General features: G+C 44.5%; 2 protein-coding genes across 3 annotated transcripts; both read right to left on the bottom strand.

The window, feature by feature from the left end:
- Positions 1–1,810: 1,810 nt before the first annotated feature.
- Positions 1,811–19,261, bottom strand: neurl4 (neuralized E3 ubiquitin protein ligase 4). 2 transcript variants are annotated; one of them, XM_055024429.1, is made up of 29 exons: positions 19,006–19,261; positions 14,128–14,650; positions 13,980–14,045; positions 12,877–13,319; positions 12,696–12,807; positions 12,535–12,623; positions 11,413–11,485; positions 11,058–11,331; positions 10,799–10,980; positions 9,814–9,899; positions 9,561–9,723; positions 9,257–9,467; positions 8,372–8,448; positions 8,180–8,258; positions 7,923–8,092; positions 7,336–7,464; positions 7,110–7,255; positions 6,812–7,030; positions 6,632–6,730; positions 5,819–5,971; positions 5,568–5,735; positions 5,321–5,479; positions 5,043–5,222; positions 4,359–4,452; positions 4,168–4,275; positions 3,937–4,081; positions 3,224–3,336; positions 2,975–3,134; positions 1,811–2,890 (listed from the first exon to the last, which is right to left on the bottom strand). In XM_055024429.1, exons 1-29 carry the CDS (start codon positions 19,168–19,170, stop codon positions 2,686–2,688), a joined length of 4,791 nt encoding a protein of 1,596 aa, XP_054880404.1. In that variant the 5' UTR covers positions 19,171–19,261; the 3' UTR covers positions 1,811–2,685. The 2 variants fall into 2 exon arrangements, with proteins under 2 accessions (XP_054880404.1, XP_054880405.1); XM_055024430.1 differs by having other exon boundaries at positions 12,877–13,253.
- Positions 19,262–20,632: 1,371 nt separating this feature from the next.
- shbg (sex hormone-binding globulin) lies at positions 20,633–25,646 on the bottom strand (the record flags this gene model as incomplete). Its single annotated transcript, XM_055024432.1, has 9 exons — positions 20,633–21,470; positions 21,592–21,796; positions 21,878–22,014; positions 22,206–22,362; positions 23,083–23,244; positions 23,316–23,505; positions 23,626–23,723; positions 24,850–25,182; positions 25,407–25,646. Coding segments are annotated over 9 exons (1,656 nt in total), but the record flags the coding sequence as incomplete, so codon positions are not given.
- Positions 25,647–26,163: the final 517 nt, after the last annotated feature.

Here is a 26,163-nt window from a genome sequence, read left to right as displayed (position 1 = left end):
ACCTTTTGGCTTTATGTGACTTCAACAGGGAGGCATTTTGGGATTGGAATAAAGAGCATAAATTTAGAAGTAGGGATAAATTCAGCTGAGCAGGGGCAGAGATAGACAAGTACAGTATGTGGTTCCCTCATAGCATTTCAGAACCACAGGACCAAAGGGCCAATTCACTGCTTTTAATCAGCTTGAACTAAATGTCTAATTTGAACTAGTTAACAGTGATTTTTCTCCGTGAGAAAAAAAAAAAATTCAACCAAATCTGTTGTAGTTAATCAAAATCTAGCGTTTTGAGTCGCCCACTGTATAAAATTCAACTTCTTATAAATACACAATATCCTGATACAAGACTGAGTTCGTAAATGTGACGATTTCAGATTCCTTAAAAACAGTGAAATTGTCCTGCATTTATGTGCAGAATGCTAAAGCTAGCCCAATTAGCATCAAGTTTTTCTAAGCTAGCCCAATTAGCATCAAGTTTTTCTAAGCTAGCTGACAACTCTGGTTTTTGACTTTTCAAAATACATTTAAGATATAAATATGTTTTTTCATTTTTCCACTTACAAATCACCTAAGCTTTTAGTTTTTCCAAGCACATCAAACTTTTCTGAGAATCTTCTGAAAGAACCGGAACTGAAACGTGAGCTAACCCTTCATTTAAAAATGCAAAAAATTATAAACATTCAAACTCAGTCTGAATCTACCTTCTGAGATTTTCTAGAACTTGTAAAGCACAATCCAGAGTTTCTTTTCTTTTCTAATGCCAAAAGGTGCAGCGGTGATTGTAAAACACTGATTTCTAACACCAGATTTATTTCCATTATTTCCTTAAAATGAGGAGTTGGGTCATGTTTGGCCCCAAACCAAACAGTAATTAGAACTTAAATTTGGTTTCGTTCACCTCAAAGTCTGAGCTCAGATGTGGGAATGATCGAATTTCACAGGAATCCATATTAAAAAAAGCGAGACATATGGATTGAAACCATAATGTTCAGAATCAGCACAAAACTGTCTTATTTAACAAAAACACCTCATAGGTTTTTTTACATACTTGCCAGCCATGTTTAATTTAAGGTCTCAAGAGCCTCATTTTTGATGATCCCATCTGGAAACGCAACAAAACGCCCCTTCTCTCCGAAATGAAAAGTTCTCAGACCAGCCCGGAGGTTAATGATACCAATATGGCTGCCAAGTGAATAAAATGATGAGTTGCAAAACTATACTATTAGCACTTTACACAGCTTGTTTCCCACTGAACCAGGTACTTACATAAAACGGATCTGAAAAGCCTGGTATTGTGAGAACCACAGCGATTGGGTCATCCCACAGGCGATGACAGCGTGCCGATTGTCACTCCAACATCCGACGTATGAGGTGAATAAAAATGCTGCAATACGCCGGATTTCATGGACCTCAAGACTGTGACTCTCGGAGCATGAGGCACAAATACAGATCATTTCTGTAACCTACACTGAGAGTGGAAGCCATATTTGATTGGGGCGGCTCGTGGACTTGGGATTTCCATTCGTTTTTGTAATTCAGATTTTCCCGTTTCTGGCTGGAAATGCTACATCAATGGCCCTTGACATTAGAAGCTTCACGGCAGCCAAAGATTAATACTAAATATGACATTTATACACAACACAGTGGTTTGCAGCCATGTTGTGGCTCGTACTGCTACAAGATGTTAGTTCCGCAACAACGGCTAAATCCCCACTGGTGACGACAATGCTCGACTTTAGTGTGAAGCCTTCAGCTCCAAAACTGAGATTGGATTTCCAAGAAGAGTGGAATGCAGCACATTACTGACACAACGTGAAATTGGACACCGATTTTAATCCCAGTCGACGGCAGCCATATTGCATTTGATCCAGTTGTTCTTCCTGGATGAACCATGACCTCCAGACGGAGACGTAACCAGCACAGAAACACAGGTTCCACTTTTTCCCCAACACCGAACTCAGAAATTCAGACTTTGAGTCAAACAAATATCAAAATTAGGTTGGTCAAAAGCCATTCCCATATCTGAGTCCTGTGTAGACCGGCAACATCAACGTCTGTTCACACGGAGACACGAAGAGGACAGAGACACAGTGAAAGACAGGCGTGTAAACATATCAGTCCCTCCCTCCAGTTTGAAATTCTCCCTGCTATCGAGGTCACAATCACGATGCTCTCGGGCTCATGTTCAGATTCAAGTGTCGTTATTTTTCTACAATGCTGATAAAACACCGTCCCTCTTTTTTTTTTTCATTAAACCTACCTTTTAGTAATTTTTTTTTTTTGTGAAAAATTCAGAAGTCAAAGGTGTTGAACTAAGTGCCAAACTAAAAAAGCTACTCGAGGATGGAAGAACAAAATGACGGGAGAATGACAAGAAAAAAAAAAAAAAAGAAGCTTATAAACAAACATGTTGCGTCGATGAGAAGTTTAAAAATTGTCCACTAGTGTCCGAAACATAAAGTGCAGCCAGTGTCTGTTCTCGGTAACGGCCGCTGCTCTCCGCCGGTAAAAGAGCCGAAGAGCGAGCGGAACAAAACAAAACCCAAAGATGCCGAGTTGTCGACAGTCAATTCAGGACCAGCCGTATTCCAGAGTGGTGACTTGCTCAAGGCAAGGCTTGGATTTGGTTGTCTGTTTATCAAAAATAACCAGAAGCGGCGCTCGGCCCGTCGCCGCCGCTTACGCCGTTCACTCCACCCGAATCAGCAGTCCGTAGAGAAGCGTGCCGCCCTGCTCCTTCGTGATCCACTCGATCTCGGAGTTGCTGAAGCGGGGATCTAGAGGCTCGCTGTGGCTCAGCGTCTGAGGTCCCACCTTGTAGGAGCCCGGCCGCACGCACACCTGGAAACCCACCTGAGCCTGGTGGCGGTGGTGAGAACGCGGGTCCTGAAATCTGCAGGAAGAGCAGAAGAAGAAGACCCCTCACTTCCTGCTCAGGTTTCTACCGTCCCGACGTTTCCGCGCGCTATAAACTCACTGCACTTTGGGAGCAAACGTCTCCATGCCGGAGTAGCGCATGGTCGGGGAGAGCCGCACTCTGGGAGCCTCCCTGCCGGGGGCGCTGTTCTCCTCTGGTTCGGTGTAGCCGTTTGGACCCTCCGTCTTCACCGGAGACACCAGGAAAATGGACGACGTTCCTGCGAAGCGAAGCGAAGCAAGAGCGATTCCTTAAAAAACTGCGTCGCCACAACCATCAAAACAAAAACACAGGATTTGAGCGTTCTACCAGGCAGCAGCTGGCCGTGGTCCAGGGTGCGCCTCAGGGCTCCTACGTTGGTGCCGTGATACGCAATGTGCCACTTCTTTAGTGCATTGGAAACCTCACAGTGGGACTTGACCCTGCAAAATGAGGCAGCGTGTAAATAATAGCTAAAAACTAACAAACAGAGACACAGGAACAGATGCTAATAACATTTATTACAGCAAAAGATCCATTTTCAACACAAAGGATTATATTTATGATACTTTACCGCCATCTAGTGGTTAGAGTTGCACCCAATCATGCTTCATTTAGCGTATTTGCAAACTAAATACTGAACTTTACATGTGTTGCATGTGCTCTGATCAAATGAATAAACTAACTTAGAATCCATTTCACAGCAAAAACACAACATCTAAATGCATTTAGGCAGAAAGAACTTAAAATATTAGATCATAAAAATACAAAATCTGTGAACAACCATTGTATAGATATGTTCAATATTTTTCTAATTGTTACTGCTCATCTGTGCTTTGGGTGTTTTTATATGACTGTTTTTGTAAATAATGTTGTTGTTTTTTTTATAACTTTCTGATGCATGTAAGCCACCCACACTTTCAGCCCTAACTTGAAAATGCTTTTTACTCCAACGTTCGACACATTTCAGAGATTTCAAGATTTACCGTCACAGCGTGAACAGAAAAACCTAAACAAAAGGCCTTTTTGCAGCAGCTTCCCACCTGAGGGCGAAGCGGCACCATCCGAACGGCAGGGCGTAGTCTCGCGGTGGCTCCCCTCGCTTGTAGTACGCCTCGTCTCCCCGCAGCTTGTGGCAGGACTCGCAGTAGCACAGATTGTACTTTGCATCTTCGTTGAAGTAGCCGTCTGGAGGCAGAACGGAAACGGGACGCGACGTTTTCACACGTTGGGACGGAAAAAGTGACGAGAAGTCAAAGAGGTTGAAGTCAAACCTGGTAGAGTGAGCAAGTCCTTGAAGCGGGAGCAGAGCGCCTGGTACTCGCAGGTCTTGTTGGGGTTGACCTCTGGAGGGGGCGTCCAGCACACGCTCTCCTTGATGCCTGCAAGCGCCAACAGAGAACCTGCTGAGGAGGCTGAAGGCTGCGGTGGAGTTGGGAAAAAAGGAAAGCGGGAGGTTTTGTACCGTCAACCATGTCTGCCTTCTCCATGTCTCCCTGGAAGCGCCGGTCGCCGCTCTCTGCACCCACAGCTGGCACGTTGTTGGTTACAATCGTGACCTGTCGCCATACAAAATAAATAATTAAATTCCTTTTTTTTCCTTTTTTACCATCAACATTTTGGTCTTTCTGCTTGATTTAATGGTGACCTATTATGCATCCTTGAGCAGGTTAGAGAAGTTCTGTAAGCTAAACATGTTTATTACAATTTTTGCAAAAAGTTATTCTTAAATAAGATTTTAGTCTGGTCAGTTCTGCCTACTTGGAGGTAATTTCAGAATGAGATGTTTTAGGGCGTCTTGTCATTAAATCCAAATAAGTTGCTGCAGGCCAACTCCACGTTTACACATGAAAATAGCTGAAAACAGAGGCACAATTACACAACTATACATCTTTGAAATGCAGAAGTGGAGCCTCCTGCACAACCAACAAGGATGCAGAAAGTGGTTTCTGGACGGTAAGTCTACAACAAATGGCTGCTGTCTTTTCCAGCAGCCATTGTACGAGGCCCTTTTTTTTTTTCTTCAATAAGCCAACTAATAATTGCATAAGCCAATGTGTCTGTTGGAGGGGGTATTAATCTGACTAGCTGTTTCAAGCCTAAAATATTGTAATGAATCTTTTCCAAGTTCCTCTGCATCTACACAAACCTGTTCACACTGGCCGTACAGGTCGATGAAGGGGTAACAGGGTGAGGGGATGTCCTGCGCCGCCACGCCCTGGTCCATGCTGTTCACGTAGAGATGGAGGCAGTTGTTGGTGTCCACCAGCAGACCCAACACTGTCCCCTCTGGACACGTGTCCAGGTTAGGACCGTAGTTCTCACATATCTGGAGGGTGGAGGGGAGCGAAACGGAAAGATGAACTCAAGACGACGGGAGAAATGAAAGGCTGTTGTCGACTAATGGGCACGTTGTGGAGCGTTTACTTTCAGAGAGTTGTGGAAGACGGAGTCGCGCTGCAGCAGCCAGGCGGAGCGCTTCAGGCAGCAGGCCGTGGAGGGGAAGTTCAGCCGGTCGGGGGAGTGGCCTATCACCCCTAACGACAGAGACGACGTCCACGACGGGTTCAGACGATCGATCTGAAACTGGTGCCCAAAGAAAACCGTGAGACATTCAGTCAAACTGCAAATGAAAATGCAGACAATTGTATTTATTTGACTCCAGCAGAGCCACCTGGAAGAGCTGCTGGCGCGCCAGCGGCTGGACGGTGACCAGCAGGCCCTGGTTGTAGCTGGACACCCTGGCCGCTGTCAGGTTCTGGTTGGACAGCTGGATGTTCTTGCCGTGGTTTTCCAGAAACATCATGACCGTCGGCACCAGGGAACACGTTTCACTCTCAACCTTGATAAAAAAAATATATATACATACATTACCCAATTGTGTATCATAAATCTTGTTTTGTTTTTCTCTTTCCAGCCTCTAACCTCTCTCACGGGGCTGCTGTCCTCCTCCCCTTCGCTGCAGCTGTCCGAGGTGAGCGAAGGCGCCTTGATGCTCTCCAAGTCCTCCATCAGAGAGGAGCTGACGATGGACAGCGCCGTTATCCGCCCGTACAGGTCCAACACGGCGTACACATTCTGCAAGAAGCCAGAAGCCGCTGCTCAGTGCTAATGTTTAGATTTGCAGGTTTCAGCAAGTCAAATTTAAGTCCTTTTAAGGCCAATTTCAATAAATATAAAAAATGGTTGGAGGACAATGCCATTGTAATGCAGTTGTTGCTGTGAATTACGATAAAGTATCGCAAAAACTGAAACTTTCCTTTATTCACGTTTGAAAATTTAATCAACCATCTGACTCTTCTGTGTTTTTGTCCTTTGAATTTATTTTGTTCAAATCTTATACAGAATTTTTAAAAAAGTGTACAAGATCTTCAAAACTTCAATAGAAATCATTTCAGAGTTGAGAAACTACGAGAGAAAAATAAATCAAATTTTATGAGGGAATCTGAAACTAAAGTTATGAATCTTATGCGAGAATCGATGCGACACTAAATATCGACTCGGTATCAATATTGGTGATATTTTGGATCGATCAGCCCACTTTAACTCGAATTTGAGATTAAATAGTTTGAGTTTAATCTCAAACTATTTAGATTAAACAAACAAACAAAAAAAAAACGTAATCTTTAGGTTAGATAGTTTTGAGAGCTGCGATTAACTTTTTAAATGAATTTGAGACATTTAAGGCCTTCATTTTAATGTAAAGCTTTAAGGATTCGGACGTTCTGGTGTTTGTACCTTGGGGACTGCGGTAGCGGCAGGTCCCATGTCCTGCCCGTCGACAAAGATGTGCATGGTGTCGTCGTTGCACCTCTTCACGCCGACGCGGTTCCCCACCTGGAAACACATCCAGACTAAATTTCCTCTGAGCTCTGGAAGTGAAAAGTAAATAAATCGAAGGCGGGTGGCGCCGCTCACCGTCAGCCGGTCCAGCGAATAGCCGTAATTCTGCCGCTGCAGAACGCCGTTGCGCTGGACCTCGGAGCCGCAGAGCAGCCAGGTGACCTTGGTGCGGAGCTGTGGGAGGGAGGGAGAGAGGCCGGACAGCGGGCAGGACGGCAGCTCCGGAGGCGCCATCGTGGTCAGGCCGATATGCAGAGAGCCGCACCACTGATCGTCCACTTCGTCGATCCTCACCTGCACGAAGAAACCGGTGAAGAAGATCCGACCTGCTGGCTGCCTGAATCTTCATTTTCCGAGCTAATCGTGAGCAAACCTCAAACAGCTCATCTGCTTTGAGCTCTTTGGCGCTGAACACGATGCCGTGAGAGTAGCCGCCGACCCTGATGGCCTGGCAGCCCTCGCCCAGCAGCACCACGTTCTTTCCATGCTTGCTGTGGAGCCGATGGGCGACGCCTGCGACTGCAATCACAAAATGAAGGACATTAGGACGCAGCTGGACGATTTCACAAAGCAGCGTCCAGAGAGAACCTCCTGAGCACCTGGAGAGTGGATGGGGAAGCTCTTCTCAGTGACGTTACTGGTGCAGAGGCTGTTGTCCAGCGGGCCGGAGGAGCTGGTGATGGAGACCTGAACGCACTGACCGTACAGATCGATCACAGCAAACACCTCTGGAAGAGACATGAGAGTTACAGGTAACACCCTTCAGCTGGCGTGCAGAAAACTGGCTCTCATTTTGTGTCATTTTTGTTGGCGAGTTTTCCACTGGGCCCTGGTCAAAGTGTTGTCTGATTGGCCAGAAGGTTGCGGCCGTGAACTCGTCCGCTTCCACTGTACAGTTTTTGTATTTGTTTTTGTAAAATAATCATTAGTTGAAACAAAATATTAACATTGCTGAGCGCATTTCCGCGTAATACACAGCCAAAATTCTGACCAATCAGGCAGCACTTCACACAGAGCCCTGTCAAAACATTTTGATCCAACACTGGCGTCGACATTAGCATGGCGTCGATGTCTCTCTGTGAACAACATTTCCGTCAGGCGTCTACGTCGATGAGAGTTTCATCTCTGTGGTTGACGTATGCGGGTGCGATAGTTTTTAATCAGACAGCTAGCGGTTGCTCTCTACCTGCCGGCAGACCCGCGCAGGCGACGCCCTGATCCACGCCGTTGATGTAATAATGGAGGTCGCCGTTGGCGGTGCGCATCATGCCGATCCGGGAGCCTGTGGTCAGGGAGTCCAGGTCGCAGCCGTAGTTGTTGCGCATTGTGTTGCCGTCCTGCATGATGGCGGTTCCACTGGGGGAGGAAAAACAAAAAGACATGAAGTCAGATGTTTGGATCTGATTTGTCACTTTAATCACTTGTAAAATATGACATCCTTACCTCAGCATCCAGGTGTCATAGTCTATGTCGGTCATCGTGTTCGGAAACTCCAGCTCGTCCGGTCTGATGGCGGTCACTCCTGGTGGTACAGGAAGAGTCGCAGATCAACGTTGGGCAGCGGACAGAGTCAGACCGACCGGATTAGTCTGAGGAAACTAAAACATCTCGTTGATAAGCAGAGGAAAATCCCACCTGCTTCTATTGAACCTGACCAGCGGTCCACCATCTTCTGAATAACAATTTCAAAGAGTTCTCCATCCCGAAGGCACCTGAGGAAAAAATAAAATCACATCTTCACCGCAACATTTACTCATAAATATAAATTGATACACATTATAGATACCATATGGATAAATAATCTTTTACCAAAAGAAAACTAACAGAACACCAAGGAATAATCCTCACAGTGCAGTTCATTTTTAAAGAAAGCTGGAAGCACAAAAATTGGGCATGAATTCAAATTTTTATCAAATCAGTCATCAAATATGCAAACTACAAAAAGCAGAAAAAAAGAGGGGATAGATGGATAAACAGACAAATTGATGGATGAAAAGATGGATTAAAGGGTGGATGTGAAAACAAGTGGCTGCATAAATGCATTGATGCATAGAAAAAGGGAGCGTTGAATTTATCCATATCACATCAAACCCAAGGACTAAATGGCAACTAAAAAGGCTATGAAAAGGACAGTAGGACAGCAGGAACCCATCATCAACTTTAAGCTGTATGGTGCATTTCTACATTGAAGCCAGTTTAGGTATTTTGGTCTTTAGGGAGTTATTTAATCAAGTTAAGCAGAAAAATAAATTGGACTAACTTTAAAGCTGCTGTAATTTATTCTAACGGTCCTCATTAAACAAGACAGCAGAGGTTCCCTGATTATAGTCTCTGAGAAAGACAAAAGTTATGACGTTATCAAACCCTGATGAGTTGCAGCATAAACCAGGAAGGAGAAGTTTTATTTCACCTCATGAAGTTTTACAGTCATCTCAGTTTCAAACATCAATGCTGCTTCAATGATCTTTGATCTGAAAAGGTTTCATCTACAGCTGAGATTCCGATCATTGATGCCGTTACCTGTTGGAAATGACGATGGCGTCGTTAAACTCGCTGCGGCAGTTCTGACGCAGCGCGGTGCGCCCCCCGTTGGTGATGACGGCATTGGTGCCATGCAGCTGGTGGAAACGCAGGTCAGTGGAAGTGGAGGCCCCCGCCACGGAGCAGGGGCTCCCCGGGGACATGGCGGTGGGGCCGTCTGAGCTGTCTTCTGGTAGAGGAGGGAGGTCCACTGGAACCGCAGACACACACAGCAGGTCAGGCGCTCCTCAAAGCTACCATCTCTGATGGACCACCGTTATCGTGCTGCTCCTCCGGGTCTCACCCATGTCGTCCATGATGGTGGCCTGTGCCGCCTGGCCGTACAGGTCGACCACAGCGTAGACGCTCGGGGGGACGTTCCAGGCCGCCGGGCCCTGCGCCACGCCGTTCACGAAGAAGTGCAGGCTGCCGTCTTCCTTCCGAACAACTCCGACCGTGTCCCCGGCCTGCAGGCAGCAGGAAGGATGATGTTTTATCAACTAAAACATAATTTAACAGAAAGACGACTAATTCAAAATAAAGAAAACTCCTCTCACTTTGAGCCGATCCAGGTTGTGTCCGTACTCATCCAGAATCGTGGTTCCGTTGTGCATCACGCCGTTGCCCGTCATCATCCATGTCCCTGGAAAACATCCCACAGGAAACGGATCAGGCATCTCTGCACTGAAAACTCCTCAACTTACAGCTGAGCAAAACCAGATAACTACATCGAAAATTAATAATGATAAAAAAGATGAGAAAATAAATTGCATTTCATTATATTAGCATAATCTCACAATGAAAACCTGAGAAATACGAACTATGAACAATTTTTTAAGAGATAATTAAACATAACCACACATAGTCACAGCCAGTACAGTGATATAATACATAGTGATATAAATATGTGCTCGATTCTGAGAGACTGTGGACTTTGTTTGGTGAAAAAACTCAATTTTAATCACCTCTAATCAAACACTCCAGCGGGCTTTGGTGCAAAACAAATATGAAATACATGGAAAAGATCTTTGTTTTCAGTGTCAAGTACGGTAGAGGAGTTGAAATGTCGTGGGTCGGTTACTTTTCAATAAACTCTGTGATCATGATTCCAATATCAAAACCTTCTCGACTCCACCAAGACACTGAAAATGGGACGATGGGCCTTCAGCTGCAAAGACGCAACAATCTGCTCGATTTCGTTAGACAGAAAAGTTTTAAACTAGTTTGACTTATAAACTGAACTCACAGCGTTGTTTGATAACCCGGGCTATTTGGGGTGTAATTAAATGACTCTTATTGTAAAGAGCCTTAAGATGACATCTTTTCTCAATGGGCGATAAACACAAGACCTGACTTGGTCTTTACGCTGAAGGATGATGTGAAACATTTGGCCTGTGGATAAACACAGAAACGGTAGACGCAGAAATCACCATTAAGCCACAAGCGTCTCTTGATCTCAGAGAAACAATGTGACTGAGCTGAAGAGAAGAAACGACCTTCAGGGTCATGATGAGCAGCGCTTGATGCTTTCCGTCATCTCACCTGACCGCAGGTTCGTCATGGTGGACGGCAGCTGCAGGTAGGCGGGATTGTGTGTCGTGACACCAATTTCGATGGAGCCCGCCCATTTGTCCACCATCTTGTCGATGCGGACCTGGAACACCTCGTTGGAGCGCAGCGGCCGGCTGCTCAGGACCACGCCGTGGTTGAAGTCATCAGTTGCACTAAAACCATCAGCAGAACACGTGTTAAAATGAAATCCTTGCGGCAAAGATGACAAACCAAAAGAAGAAGCACTGACTGCGGCCGCAGCGCCGTCCTGCCGTCGCAGATGATGGCCGCCTTCTGTCCGCAGTTGGGGTGAAACAGGAGACGGTCGGGTCCTTCTGAGTCCGGAGTGAGGGCCAGAGGGGGCCGCGGCCGGCCGACGTCTGGCGACAGAGCCCTCATGATGGCGTTGTTGCGCCTGAGGCGGTCGCTGTGGTTGTGGTTATGGACTATGGTGACTTTGACGGCCATGCCGTAGAGGTCCACCACGCCGTAGACCACGCTGGGAGTCTGCGCCGCGGCCACGCCTGCAGAGCAACAACACATCGTGGTCAAATCGTCAACCCGGCTTGCTGAGCGCCGACGCACTGGGACCTGAGGAGACTTGCCTTGATCAATGCCATTGATGTAGAAATGGAGCGCACCGCTGGCTTTCCGCATCAGCCCTATGTGATCCCCCTCCTGCGATGACATGCAGCAGAAAATTGAAAAACAGGAAAACACAGGCCATGCATTTCAACTGCAAGAATCGTGGAGGGTTATTTAGGCCGTTCTTTAAAATCACACGTTATTCCCAGTGCAGGAATCAGGGATGAACCCGACTACATCAGTAAACAGCAGAGGAAGTAATGAAGTTTTCCTCAATTAGAAAGCGTAATCACTGCGACAGCAGAACCACCAACCATAGTTTTATTACTAACAATTAGCTTTTTAAATGTCACAGAAGGAGCTGGCTTTCCCTCTTAAACATTGACCAGGATTTTCTGATACACTCAATCACAAAAACCATTACAGACACAGATTTACACAAGTTTTAGAATAACTTTCCTATATTGGTTTGAGCCTATGGCTCCAATTAAAAATTATTTTAGCAATCAATTATTCTGACAATAAAATTGGAGCCAGAGTGCTCAGGCGCTAGGGCAGTCATCCAGCCCACCGCTAATTTTTGGGTTAAAAAATGTTTACAGTTGACAGGAAATTTAAAAATGTCTCTTGATAGTTATGGGTTATTGGAAGACTGGAAGATTAATAACGAAATAGCAACTAAAAAGTTTTAAAAAAGGCTACGAAAAAACCCCTGAAACAAATAAACAATGCAGAGCCTGGTGGAGGCCCCAAGTAAAGCCTGGTGGCCCACCAGGCTTACAATACACTGTGGGAAACCCTGTGAAACTGTCTAAAGATGTTTCCTTTAACCATTTAAGCCAGTTTACGCAATATTAAAAAAACATAAGATGAAGAAGCTTTTTATTGTAAACACAAAGTTGACAATTATTTCAAAAATCGATTAATCAGATTAAAATGATTCATTGAAAATTGTTTTTGCAAACCAAATGGATTTGTTCTATTCAGGCTATGAAAGACCCGTAGAGCAGCATTGTTCCTCACAGAATCAGTGGCTGCAATAGAGGTGGACGGTGCAAACACAAACGAGACAAAGCCAGGATACAAATGAAAGGTTCTGGGTGAAAAACGTTCCGATAGAGGAGATGCATGTTCCCACCGACCTGAAGTTCATCCAGGCTGAATTCACAGTATTCCCTACGAGTCCCTTTCCCGTTTGTTAATATCCCACAGCCACTCATCATGATTGTACCTGATAAAGACAGAAAAGGTTAAAAAATGTTCTGATAAGTGAAGAGTATTGCCTCTGAAAGCAGGGCGGTACCTGAGCGCAGATTGGTCATAGTTGCAGGATAGTCCAGGTTGTTGGGATTGTGCGTGGTCACTCCAATCTCAATTGAGCCCGACCACTTGTCCACCAGCTTATCGATGCGGATCTGATAACAGAGACATCGTTAGCTGTTCAGCCTGAAGGCAGAAGACGGCGGAAGAGGACTGGGCCGCACCTCGAACATCTCGTTGTGCCGGAGCGGCCGGTTGGTCATCACCACGCCGTTGTTGAACTCGTCCAGAGGTCTCCGCCGCTCCGCCGTCTTGTTGTTGTTGCTCAGCTTGATCAGCGTGCCGCACTTCTCGTGGAACAGCAGCGCGTCGTTGGTCATCAACCCACCCGCCCCTGACCCCGGTGCCGCCCCTCCAGTACCTGCAGGGCTGTTGTTAGAGTTCCCACAGTCTCCGCCCCCTCCCACTCCGCCAGCCGTCCCTGTGCTGCCGTCACCATTAGTTGGAGCTCCGCCTCCACCGCTGCTCCCTCTGTCAGCTCTGGAAGAAGAGTCCGTTCCTGCATCGCCTCCTCCTCCGCTGTCCTCCCCTCCTCCCTCGTCTTCAGAGCGATAAAATGAAACTATTGCATTGTTAAAGACGTCGAAGAGCTGGTGCTCTGTGAGGACTGAGCAGGGACAAGGAGATAACGGCTATCAGAGCAGATCAAGCTACAAAACCCATGAAAGTCATGCTTCCTTGAAAAGTTTGGGATAGGTCTATAAGCGATTCAAAACATGTCAATTATTCTTAGATAATGAGATTCCAGTCTGGTCAGTTCTGTCCACTTTGCGCTCTTCAGAATTAGAGCCTCTTGTCACTTTAAATCCAAATGGTCACGCCCCGCAAACATCTACAGGCACACACGTGAAAATGGCTGCCAACAGATGCGCATTTCTACATGTTTACATCTTTGAAAAGCAGAAGTAGAGCCTTCTGCAAAACCAGCAAGAATTCAGCAAGTGATTTCTGGAAGGTAAGTCAACAACACAAAGCTTGTTTTTTCCAGCTGCCATTGTAATATGCATGAACCAGCTGGACAAATGTGCTGGAGCTCCACTTGGGTTGCTAGGTTATGGGCTGAGCTTTGCTGCGGTTGCTAGGTAACATTGTGACTCCACCATCAATAGGTTTTTGAAACGGCTCATTTTCCAAACACCAAAGAAAAATGAACTAAAAACCGTCTGGGTGTTTTTTAAGCACCTGCTCTGTTTTTAGGAGCTGCTGACCCCCAAGTTGAAGTATTTTTCATACTAGGTCCCGTTTAATCAGATAGGGCTTTACTCACCAGCGTCAGGCTCCAGGTTATTGGGAAACTTGTCTGGCCGGCTGTTGCTGCAGCTGAGCTCAGGCACTGAGGGGAAAACGTTGAAACGGGACATGGAAACGAGCCCAAATGACGGCGGCAGGAAAACAAAGTTTAAAAACAGCCTTACCTTCATCTCCGTTCACCATCCCATTCATCGCTGCCACATTCATCAGCGCTGCAATCCCCCCATCGTCCCGACCCTCGCGTACCACCACCTCCTCCTCTTCGTCCTCCTCTTCTTCCTCCTCGTCGTCCTCCTCGTCCTGCTCCATCGTCTCTCTCTCCCTCTCTGCGGAGGGCGGCGGCGGCTCGCAGCTCACCACCGTCACTTGAGTGCACTTCCCGTACAGATCCACCACGGCCCACAGCTTGGGCGGCAGGCCGCTGGCGGCCGCGCCACAGTCCTGCCCGTTCACCCACAGGTGGAGCTCCCCGCGGGAGCTGCGCTGGATGCCCACGCGGTCGCCCTCGGCCAGCTGGTCCAGGTCGCGGCCGTACTCCTCCAGGACGGAGCGGCCGTCGCGCAGCACCGAGCAGCCCGACACGACCCAGGAGCCGCCCTTGAGCCCCGTGGCGCTGCTGGGGAAGTCCAGCGAGGCCGGGTCCAGAGCCGTCACGCCGATTTCAATCGAGCCGCTCCAGGAGTTCACCTGATGGAGGGGCGGAGGGAAAGCAGTATTATTATCACGTCACAATTTAAACAAAATACTGCTATAAAACAACCTAAATAAACTTTTATGCAAAATAATTCGGCAGCAATTCTACAGCATCCACACCACATGATGAGAGCAGAAAGAAGAAGAAAACATCCGTCAGCAGCTTTTATGGTGATCATAAAATTTATTTTTAGTAGCTTTGCTCTGGAAGCAGCCCTTTGAAAAACAAGCAGATAGAGATGAAAATGCAGCTAAATATAGGATCCTTTCACAGGGTTTGGAAAAGTCTGTAGTTTGCTTCCGAAAATTTCCAGATGTAGATATATTCATACACATTTCGTCACGAAACAAAATCAATTTTTCCAGACAACTTCCGAGAAGCTCTTAGTGTTCAGGTTAAAATATAAATTAATTATGTTCAGAAAAAGGGATGGAAGGAAAGACAAGAGAAAGGAAGGCAAAAAGAAAAAGGCAGAGAGAAAAGGCAGAAGGAACAGAGGTAGACAAATTAAAGTAAAGGAGGACAGGAGGTAAGGAAAGCAGGAAGGATATAATGATGAGGGCAGAAGGAAGGAGTGGTGCTACGACAGAAGGAGGTAAAGACAGAAATATAAAAGGAAAGCGAAAGTAGGACAGAAAGGAGGAAGAAAACCAAGATTCACAACAACAAAAAAGGGGGAAACAGGAGAGAAGGAAGGAATTGTGGTAGGGTACAAGGACGAAAGGAAGAGGGAGAAAGAATGGAGTAGAAAGCAAGAAAGGAAAAACAGGAGGAGGAGAAGCAGTGAGGACACCAGGACCCAGGGTTGGACGGATGCAACCTTTGGAGAACTTGTTTACCCGGACCAGGAATATGACTTTGAACTCAAATCGCCTCGCAGACAAACCGGAATCCATTTCTCCCCAGAAACACTAAACTCATTCTAAGCTGGATACAATCTGATCCTATTGATATCTGGGGGGTAATATTTCACTTTCTCATTGCTCCACAGTGGCAGCTGAGACACAGCAGCGTAGAGATTCACACGTCTGTTCGTACTTGTACGTGGAAACGCGTCGGCCGAACCTCGACAAGCTTCACGGGACATTTTTCTCTGCCGCTTACAACCGAGACGACCGGAGACGAGATGAAACGCTCCTTTCAATCAATACTTTCTGCTCACAAAGAGCTGCTATCTAAGCCAGCAGTGCTTCTCCAACCAGGGCAGATCTGGGTTAAAAAGAAGAAAAGAGAAAAAGTATGGAAGGAGCTGACCGGGTCACCAACATCTCCTTCACTAGTTTATGCGGCCCTGTGGGCGTCTTCTGCGTCTCTGACTCACCATTCAGATAAATAACTAAAGGATCTCAGTGCTGCTGAGAAACCGGGCAGCTTCTAAAACCATGAAAAATTAATGGGGTGTAAATTTCTAAGAAGCGCAGCTAAGAATAAACGGTGGAACGGCCGAGCTGAACAAACAGAATTACCTCCAGTTTGGACTAAAGGAAATCAGACTCATCGCTGCTGTTAATAAAAAACACATTTGCTGCATTCAAACGTTGATATCGCATGAAGACTCAAATATGTCTTTGCACTGATTTAATAGAACTTTATCTCTATTTGCAAATGAAATGCTGCAGAGCGCTACAGCGCCTCCTTTGACGTTTTAATCTCGGACTTCAATGCGTTCGGCTGGGATGCCGTGATCTGGATGGACACAAAGCAGCGCATGATTGTGAAGTGAAAGGAATTTATTTATTTTTTTGGCAAACAAAAACCTGAGAAGTAAAACACGTGGTCCACTTTTTGCTGCCTTTACATTAGGGAAGGTTTCTACCACCTGCGCACACGTAGACATGTAAACTCTCACCTACTAAATTTTAAACAAATGCACGCCACACTTTTCAGATAGTTATCTGTAAAATATGATTTAGGCTCTGCTTGACACTTTTGCATGACTCTGTGTAAGTCTGGCTGTAACAGCGAAAACACGGAAAATACTGATGGGAGTGTCAGTTTTCTCAAACAAGACCCTAACATATCAACTTCCTGTCAAACTCATTTTCACACGACGACGCCAAATGCTTTCACTGCGTCCGGCTGTTTGTATTTACCTCCCTTTCTTTCCCTGCTGCTCGTTCACAGAGTTTTCAGTCACTCAGCAGCCGGCGCTTCGTGATGGAGGAAGAATCGATTTTCATCCAGTCATGAGAGTCCACATCAGACGCCGCGTCGTGAGGGACGCATAATGATTTACACGCTGCTAAGTAGCTGCCATTAGGCCAGATGTTTTCTGCCTGCAGAAGCTCTGAAAACCTCTCTGTGTGTCGGAGGGGTGCGTTGGCATTGTCACAAGCTCACAGCTAATGTGTTGTTAAAAAGCTCTGCTGTGGAGATACACTGCTGCTCAAAACTAAAACATTGTCACCGACATAGAAATCAACATTCAAATCCATAAGTACTTGAGATACCCCCTAAAAATCTCTCAAAGTGCTTATTTAAACAATAAATATACCTTAATATACATAACTAGGCACAGTGGTAACCGTTTCAGCACTACAGCAGAAGCTGATATTTACAGTATTATCTCTTTAGCCAGTCAACGCCAAGAAAAATGATTAAGTCTTCTGTATTCCTGCTTTATGTATTTTAGTTTAACAAGCTGCATCTTCTTTTGAATATTTTAGTCAAACTCTACAAAAAAAAAAAAAATTCAGCATCACATTCCACAGAAAAATAAATACTGAACCACAAATATTTCTATCGTGGTGTGTTTTCAAATAACAAAAATAAGTAAATTATCAGAGATGCTCCACTCATGTGGCCTGAGATCGACATCAGTTCATTTCCCCTGGGTTTCATATCAGCGGATCAAATACCGAGAAGAAAACCTCAATTACATTTTCTAAATCTGATTTTTTTTAAATTAGCATAAAAAAACAAAAACAAAAAGAAAAATAACTTTCAGTCTGAAAAGACTAACAAATTCCTAAACAAGAACATAACCATCTATATGCCTCAGATGTCATAGAGGCTGGAATGTAAACGTAATCTGTGAGAAGCAGGATTGTTTTAATATTTCATGATCACTGTTACTATGATATGTAGACATACATGAAGTGATTCAACCTATAAAACATAATCTGATACACTAAGTTAATATAAGTCAGATAAAGGCTAGAGTTATATGCAAAAATGGAAATAGTCTTGAAGATTTTTCAGTTTAATTTAGAAACTATAACTTCAGAGAGGGAGCTCCATGCGTTGTGCTACTCATGGTAAAAATCAAAATATGTGGGTCAGATTACAAAAAAGTAATTAAAAACTGGAAACATGAGCGTGAGTTTCATTTATTTCACACAAAAAAAAACGGCTGGAAACTTTTACAGAACTTGGGGCCAAGATTTATCATCTTACATAATTGATCGTTATGATTTCAAATCAGGAACATGCTTCAATATTAGGGCTGCACACCAACAGTGTTACCGTGACAGCATAAGTTGCATTAAATCCTCCCTTTCCTCAGTGCAAGCTTGGATGCCTGTCTGTGTGATCTTTGGGCACCAGGCTCCGGGTCAAGGGTGGGTCTCTTCTGCAGAGACTCCATCCAACAGGCTGAATATATTATCATCACGAGAAGAGACAAATCCTGACACTTGGAAAATAGCAGCATGCAAATATAGACAGTAGTTTCTGGTACTGAATTAACTAAAAATGCAATAATCTTTACATCTTACTTTCAAAGAGAAATGCTTGTTTTCTCCAGAAAATATGAACAGAGCAGAGTGATAAAACCCCAGTAAGTCATGACCACAACAGCAGTAATGAATGAGTGATAACAGGCTGTCATTAACAGCAGCTAGCCCTCGCTGTTACAGAACCATAAGCCCCGCAGAGCCACCAGGTCACACCGACCCCATCAGAACAAAACTGTTTACCAGCCGAACTGAAGCTCCTGCTGGGCACAAGTGGAAGCTGTACCTCCGGGTCCATGGACCCTCCGTGGTATCTTCCAGAAAGGCTCGCCCCGAACTACCCCTGCTGCTAAGGGCTCATTAGCGCGGCTAACTGGCGGCACCGAAGCTACTCGGGCCGGTTACCGCTCGTATAAGTGATCCGTTCAACGTATATCCATTCTGAGGCTCATTACCAAGCCACTGCTCCCCCTCTGAGGGCTCCCATAATGTCGTGCGCTGACGCAGGGCCACCACTGAGCACCGCGGAAGCTGTCAGCCCGTTTGGACGTCGCTGGGGGCGGTTGAAGCCCCTCACTGCGGCCAGAGACACACAGACATACCCCCCACCCCCCGGCTCCAGCGGCGCTCTCACTCCGCGCAGGGCGGCCAGCCGCGGGCCTGCGCTTGTTTACCTTCTTGTCAATGCGGACGGTGAAGACATCCCGGTCCCTCAGGGGCTCCTTGCTGAGCACCAGGCCGTGGTTGAACTCCTGGACGGGCTGGTTGCGCCGGGCTGTTCGGTTCGAGTTGGACAGGCCGATCAGCTTTCCGCTCCGCGGATGCAGCTCCGCCGCCATCTTCAGGGGGCGGCCAGGATTCACGACACCTCGGCTTTGCGACAGTACCCTTATCTTAGCGGTCGCTTGGTTGTCATGACACTGCTGTTTTCATCAACTGAGCTGTCAACGGTGCCGTATGAAAAGTAATGGCTCTGGTAATCGAGGGCATATTAAAATATATATACAGATAAAATAAAAATGTATATTCGTGGTATGTTTAACTAATTAAAACATGTTTATATGTTTCTCATATTAAATTGGAATATAAAATGCAAACATTTTTAAACGCAGAAATCATTAAGTAAAACCTGACTTCATTAAATGCGTATTGAATTATTTCATACTCCTGTATTCATACCATCTCGCCATATGGTCACAATGTAGATGTGTTTTATTTAGTTTTTGTATCAGTTTTGTCTTTGAGAGTAATCATTGTGTAAATTATGAACTTTTTTTGTTAGCAGAATGAAAAATGTCTCTCTAATTGAGACTATTTAGTGAGAAAAACGTCCCCAGGATTTATAATCGAGTTAGAAAGTGCAAGGTCTCTCACCCCTGACCTCAGAAATCAATATGACTTCCTTACAAGTAAAACTTTGTGACATTTGAAGTAAAAAAAAAAATGTTTAAATAGAGTTGCGATCATTTATATCTCATTAATTTGTTGTTGTTGTTTTTACAAATTGCAGAATTATACGACCACCACAGCAGAGAAAAGCTGTTTCAATTTACATTGCTAAAAATAATGAGAGTAACTGGAACTGGTTAGTTTGGTATGGTGCCATTAAGTTCAGAGGTAGTTAATGCAGAATAAGAAACAGGGACTTGCTGTTGTCAAATTGACCACATGACTTTGTTTATTGCAAGCAATTAAAACAAAAGTATCTTTACTGCCACAGAAGGCAGCCTTCGTACTTGTGCCAGAGTTTGAAAAACTTGGCCCTGTGTAAATCTGGCATGTATTTCCCCTAACTGGGTTCAACCACTGTATTTGATTGACCACGACAAAACTCTATTTAGGTTCTTCTTCACTCTGTTTTCTGTTTTTTTAATAAAACATAAAGTGCTTTTTTTCGGCCTCAAAGCTGCAGGTAAATGTCAAATTTTGTGACAAACATGTTTACTTTAATTTACTACACATTTCTTATTATCTCAGGGCATTTTTTAAAATGTTCATGTTGCTTTAAAGTCAGTGACGTAGCTCTTACGTTGACGTTGCCTTCATTTGACCGTTAGAGGGCGCAATATAATCACCTAATCATTCATCCGTGGCTCTTATTGCTGAAATCAAAAACACCTCTGCATCATTTTCCCGTCGTTTAGCCTTAAATCCACCGGCACAATTATTATTCACTAGCAATCCCTTAAAGGAGAATCATGTTTTATTCACAACCACACATCCAGGTGGTTTGTACCACGATCAGAAAAACTCTCATGTCTGAGATGCAATCAGGAGAAAGAAAGCAAACACACACACACATCCATTTATTTTTTTAATTTATTGAAGATTTAAATGGCAATTATTTAGGTACATATTAAGGTTAATTGGTAAGAGAACTGAGTTATGCACGATAAAACCTCGGCGCTCTGAATGTTGTGTGGTGGAAAAATACCGAAAAATGTAGTGGACAGCTTATAAGGCGACCGGCTCCTGAGACTGGATGAGACGCAAAGCAGCAAGAAGTCGTGCACAGATCATTTGTGAATTTGTATAGCATCTGCAAAGTATCTGCTGCAAGTAAAATTACCTAGGAACCACTTTTTGGTACCTTTCAACATTTTTTTTTACTTTTTATTTATTTTTCCAAATCATGCCCGATTAGATAAATTTGACTTATGGCCTCTTGTGTGATTGCTTACATCAAGCTATGATGTACTTTATATTTAAGTATATTTTTGTTTGTTTGGTTGTTAAATTTTAGTCATGCCACAAGCTTGTTAAACAGCGCATCTCTTTGTAGCTGCATATTGTTAGTGTCTTAGGTTGGTGATTTTTTTATTTCTATCATTTACATACTTTTTGTCTGTTATTCTGATTTGTACTTAGACAAATCAGTTATTTTCTTTAGCAATTAATCACAATACTATGGAAACAGTTATCAATCATATTATTTTTATGAACTAGAGACACATGAAGTCCTTAACAGCCGACATCTTGTCCTCCTCCAGCCCGATGCATGTTTTCTACACCGGGCAGCTGTGTGAAGAAGCTGACATGTCTTTGATGGCCGAATCCAGATCCAAATCCTTCTGCTGGATTTTGATCTTCTCCAAACATCCTCGGAGGAAATTGGACCCAACCATATCTTTAATGCCACCTGAGGAGTGAAATATGGAAAGAACGCATTACAGTTGACTTTTGTTGATCCTTTTCTGGCTTCAACATCACAGTTCGTTTTACTCTGTTCTCTCTTTGTGAATAGTGAAACCAGTACACACCTAGAAGACCTCCAATAGCGAGACGGCCCTCTCTCAGCTCCGTCAGATATTCGGGGGCACTCAATGGATCGTAAGAAAACGTCGCTCCACTCACGTCATCGAAAAATTGAACCACTTTCACCACATTCTCCAAAAACGTAATCCTCAGCTGCTTCATAGCGTTTGTCAGAACGTGTTGTTGCTTCCCGATGGTGAAACTAATCTCCTGCAACCCGGAAACAGAGACACAGAAATCCGTGTTTGTTACAGATACATTCAGAAGTCACTGAGAAATATATTCACGCACATTCGTGTTATTATTGGCGTCCACGACTGCCAGCAGCTCTCCTTGTGAAGACATGATGCTCAGAATGGTTCCCTCCATCTGAGTGAAGTCCCCCCAAAACTCAACTCTGAAGCCAACATCTTTGATCGTTTGGAAAACTACAAACAAGCGGGAAAAAAATCACACTTCAAACACAATCGTCACTGAAACGCTCTTGGAGTTGTCAGCACATATTTCCACCTAACATCTGGTGTTGAGCGCAAATACCCAGACTAAGCCGAACATGTCAGCACATGAGTGGGTGTTTAAGCTCATCTGCATCTTATATAATTCAGCGCGGCGTCACCACCTGAGGTGTTGAAAATGGTGATTCCTTCGCCAGCGAAAAAGCTGCCAGGTTGGATGTTCTGATGGCAGAGCCAGAGCTCGTCGGCGTCGGCCTCCCAGGGCATGCTGAGGTTCAGCCAGTGGCCTTCGCGCACGCAGCCGTCCATCTGTGGCTCAAACTGTAAATAAACAGTCAATAGGGCCTTCAGAGGAACGCAGTGCCTTTGTCACAAACTATAGTTTCGTTTTTAGTATTTTTAAGTGAGTATCATCAAAATTACAAGCCTTAAAATTTTTCACTCCGAGTGAATCTACATGTTATATGAGTTTCAATTCCTCAGAAGAGTGTGAAAACATTGATAATTTCTGCAATATTGCATTGCGCCTGTACAGTTATTTGCATGGTTTCTACTATGCTTACTAATGTGTTAGAATAGCCAAAGTCCAGACCTACATTAAATTGAAATTCTGTTACATTACTTCAGAACTGATGCTGACAGAACCTTGCAAAAGGGAATTAACAAAAACTTCAGTCTCTACATGTTTAAAGCTGGAAGAAATATGACCCAAAGGACTTGTGGGTGTAATTGTAACTAAAGCCAACTCTACAAAATACTGACCCAAAGGGGTTAAAGACACATTCAGGCAACAGTGTGCAGAATATATTTGTAAGAAAAGATAGAGACTCACCTTCAAACTCCAAAACATTTGGAAAGCACTGCTTAATAGTCAAAACACATTAAGAAACGTACAGGAATATTTTTACGATTGCTTGTGAGAACGCTACTGTTAAATAAGTCCAACTAGTAATTTCAGTAAAAAATAAAATAAACAAACAAACAAATAAAAAACATCAAGAGAGACTGGTGAATAGTTTCAGGGCAATAAATATAAACTACCTCAACAATCAACTTGTCCTTGCTGGTCAGGATCCCACCAAGGGCCAATCGAAGTTGACCAGAAATGACCTCCTTTGTCTGTTTGGAGTGCATTCCCACAACCAGTCCAGGCAGGCCGTCCACCTCCAGAATGACAAACTTTCCCCGGTTGCTCACAACCAACTTCGAAGAAAGAGAAAGTCGTGAACTGATTCCAAGAACAAACACCTTCCTGTATCTGACTGGAAACTCACCGTGTGCCACTTCCCATCGTTGAGCTTCGGACCCCCTGTCACGCTGACTTGTACGTCTTCTTTGCTGATCTGCATGAGGGGGAACCCTTCTTTCAGGGACAACACAAACCAGTCCTCTCCATTTTTGGTGTCTCCGTAGAAAATCGCCCCTTCGGGGTCAAAGGTCCGGAACTGAAAGGTGGACTTGATGCTGCGCGATGCGGATAAAGGAGACACATGGCTGCCTAATTCAAACGTCATAGTTGTGTTTGACAGATTCTGGGGAAGTGTTTTAAATCTCCTCATAATGCCGTGACTAAGTGCTGCTCACCTGCGGATCTCGGAGAGGTTGGCTGTGGTGCGGATCAGCGGACTCCAGGGGTTTCTCTCCTGGCCGAGGTAGATGATTGAATCCCCAGATACCTTTTTCTGGAAGGCACAGGCGTGATGATAAGGCTCTCGGCTCAATTAGCACTAATGCATTGGCTCTGTTTCTGCACCGTGAATGTTCATTGTGTTTTCCAATCATATATGTTGATCGATTAGAGGCTAAAAGCCTGTCGATCAAACCCAAAACATAATTACTCCGTAACAAAAGACGTAAGGGCAAATTCTTAATAATGCCCTGTAATATGGTGCCGAATCAATGCTGATGCCACTCATACACACAGGTGAAGTTGAAATAGTAAAACTCAAAAAGAAAGAAAGCAAAGAATACAACAACCAAAATAACCATTTGATTAATGACTTCAAATAGAAATATTTGCATACAAATATTTGGAGATTGGATTCATTAAATGACTTTTTCTTGGTGTCGGTAAGAAAATATATCCTTAAGAATAAAAATGTGTTAGCCGCTTTTAGAAAAAAGGGATTTGTGTTTGGAAGACAAAATAAATACTTTTCCAAACTGATGATTATTATTATGCTACATTCAAATTTTAAAGTCTTCCTATCTCTGTGCATCTATCTGTCTCTCTGTTAATGTTATTTGGCCTTGGTTTAAAAAAAAAAAAAAAAAAAAACGAAGGTTCAGCCCCTGAATGGACCTGATGGACTCATTGACTTGGATTCAAGTCAATGGGTCCATGACAGTTAAGGGCCTTTATAATCCAAGTACCAACACGCTCACATAAGCTTGTCAAAAATCTTTACATTTGCACCAAAAAGAATATCATACAATATCTCGATAGTTTTTTTTCCTTCTCATTTTGTTAAAAAAAAAAATTGTTATGTAAATGGAACAAGTTGCCTTTTTTGAGTGCACTGTTGACCAAAGTCCCAAGTCTAAATAAATGTCTGACTCTCTTTGACCAGGCCACGGTGAGTAAATCAAAGTATTTCAGGTCCGTTTCATTTTATTCTTTTTTTTTTCACATTATAATTTTAATGTTAACTTTCAATTTAAATCTACGAGCTTTTACGTCACTCAGCAGTGAGTAAAACTGACGCACGCTACAGGCCCCAAAAATATATATAAAAAAATACACTTAAAGGCGTCATTCTCGCACCAAGCCTCGCACGCACATAATGGTCAAACGACAGCGTTACATACTTTACCGTTCCCCTGTCCGTCAGCTCTCCGCCCCGCGAGGCAGACGGCTACCAGCAGTCCACCTGCCACTGCTTTCCAAATCATCCTTCTGCCTCCCAGTCCTCCCAGCACGCGCTCTCCGAAGCCCCGGGCTGGTCCTCGCGCTCCCAGCTTTCCCCGTGGGATAAATAGCGGCGGGCGGGATTGCCACAGCGCGCGCGCGCGCGCGCGCGCGTGTGTGTGAGCGGAGCGTAGGTGAGTGTTGGCACGGCGTCGTGGGGTCCAGAGGGCAAACGCACGGAGAGCGGGGCAGCGGAGGCGATCGATCCTCCGGAGGAAGAGTTCCGGCCGCGACTAGTGAGGTAGTTTAAAGGTTGGTGGGCGGGAGTCATATAAAATAAAAAGAAGAAAAACTGTTCAAATAAAATAGTTATGTTGGATTAAAACACACATTTAGATGTGTATTATATATATGTATATAAAAAAAATCATAAACGTGTTGAATTCGGGGAGATTAAAGGAACTGAAACGAGGCTCCGGGGTCAGCGACCTCAGTGGGCCCACTGGTGTGTGTTTACCCATGCTGCAGGAACCTGATGCACCCGCTTCTGGCCCCTGATTCGCCTGTGTGCCTGCGAGACTCCAAGCCACAGCGCTCTGCTGTCTCCTTTCTGCCTGCTGGATTCCCCTCGACACCATCTCCTTCCAGGAAGCCAGCGATAACTGGAAAGTACTGGGAAAAAGAGCAACTGACACACAAACAGCCTCAATCTGCTGCTCGGCTGCCGAGGATTAGGAGCTGATCTGAGAATGTCAAATCAAAGCTGAACATAAAATTCTTCCGGCTCTTCGCTGTTCTTACAGAGCAGCACCGTTTAACCAAAGCAAAACTGTTCTGAACGTTGATAAAAGTAACAGCAGGTGACGAAGATGGTGTAAATAATACCTGTTTTTGATTCACACTGCAGTGCAGCTTTCCCAAAAAAATAAATAAATAAAAAAATAAAGACCTTAAATGCACCAGAAATCAAACACATTCGTTTTTTCCTCTGTCATTTCGGTGCATCGCTACTAACATTTGCACTGACAACATCTCTCAAAGCAGTTACTGTAAAACTGTAAAAGCCGGGCGATAACCTGCAAAAGCAAGCCACTTGCTCAATACTTGATTCCTTTATTGACATAAAGCAAGTATCAAATCACCATGCTTACAAACCAGACTGTCAAATGGCTTTGCCGTGTTTTCTTTGCGAAAGTTCACTCAAAGTTTTCCAGCACAAAATATCAGATATTGGTGCCATTACCTACAAATGCCCATGGAAGCGTTTCAGTGTT

Source organism: Poeciliopsis prolifica, unplaced genomic scaffold (assembly GCF_027474105.1).
Source record: "Poeciliopsis prolifica strain line A6 unplaced genomic scaffold, Auburn_PproV2 SCAFFOLD120, whole genome shotgun sequence".
NCBI lineage: Eukaryota > Metazoa > Chordata > Actinopteri > Cyprinodontiformes > Poeciliidae > Poeciliopsis > Poeciliopsis prolifica.
Note: the sequence above shows the minus strand (reverse complement) of the source record. Positions and strands in the feature narration are given on the sequence as shown.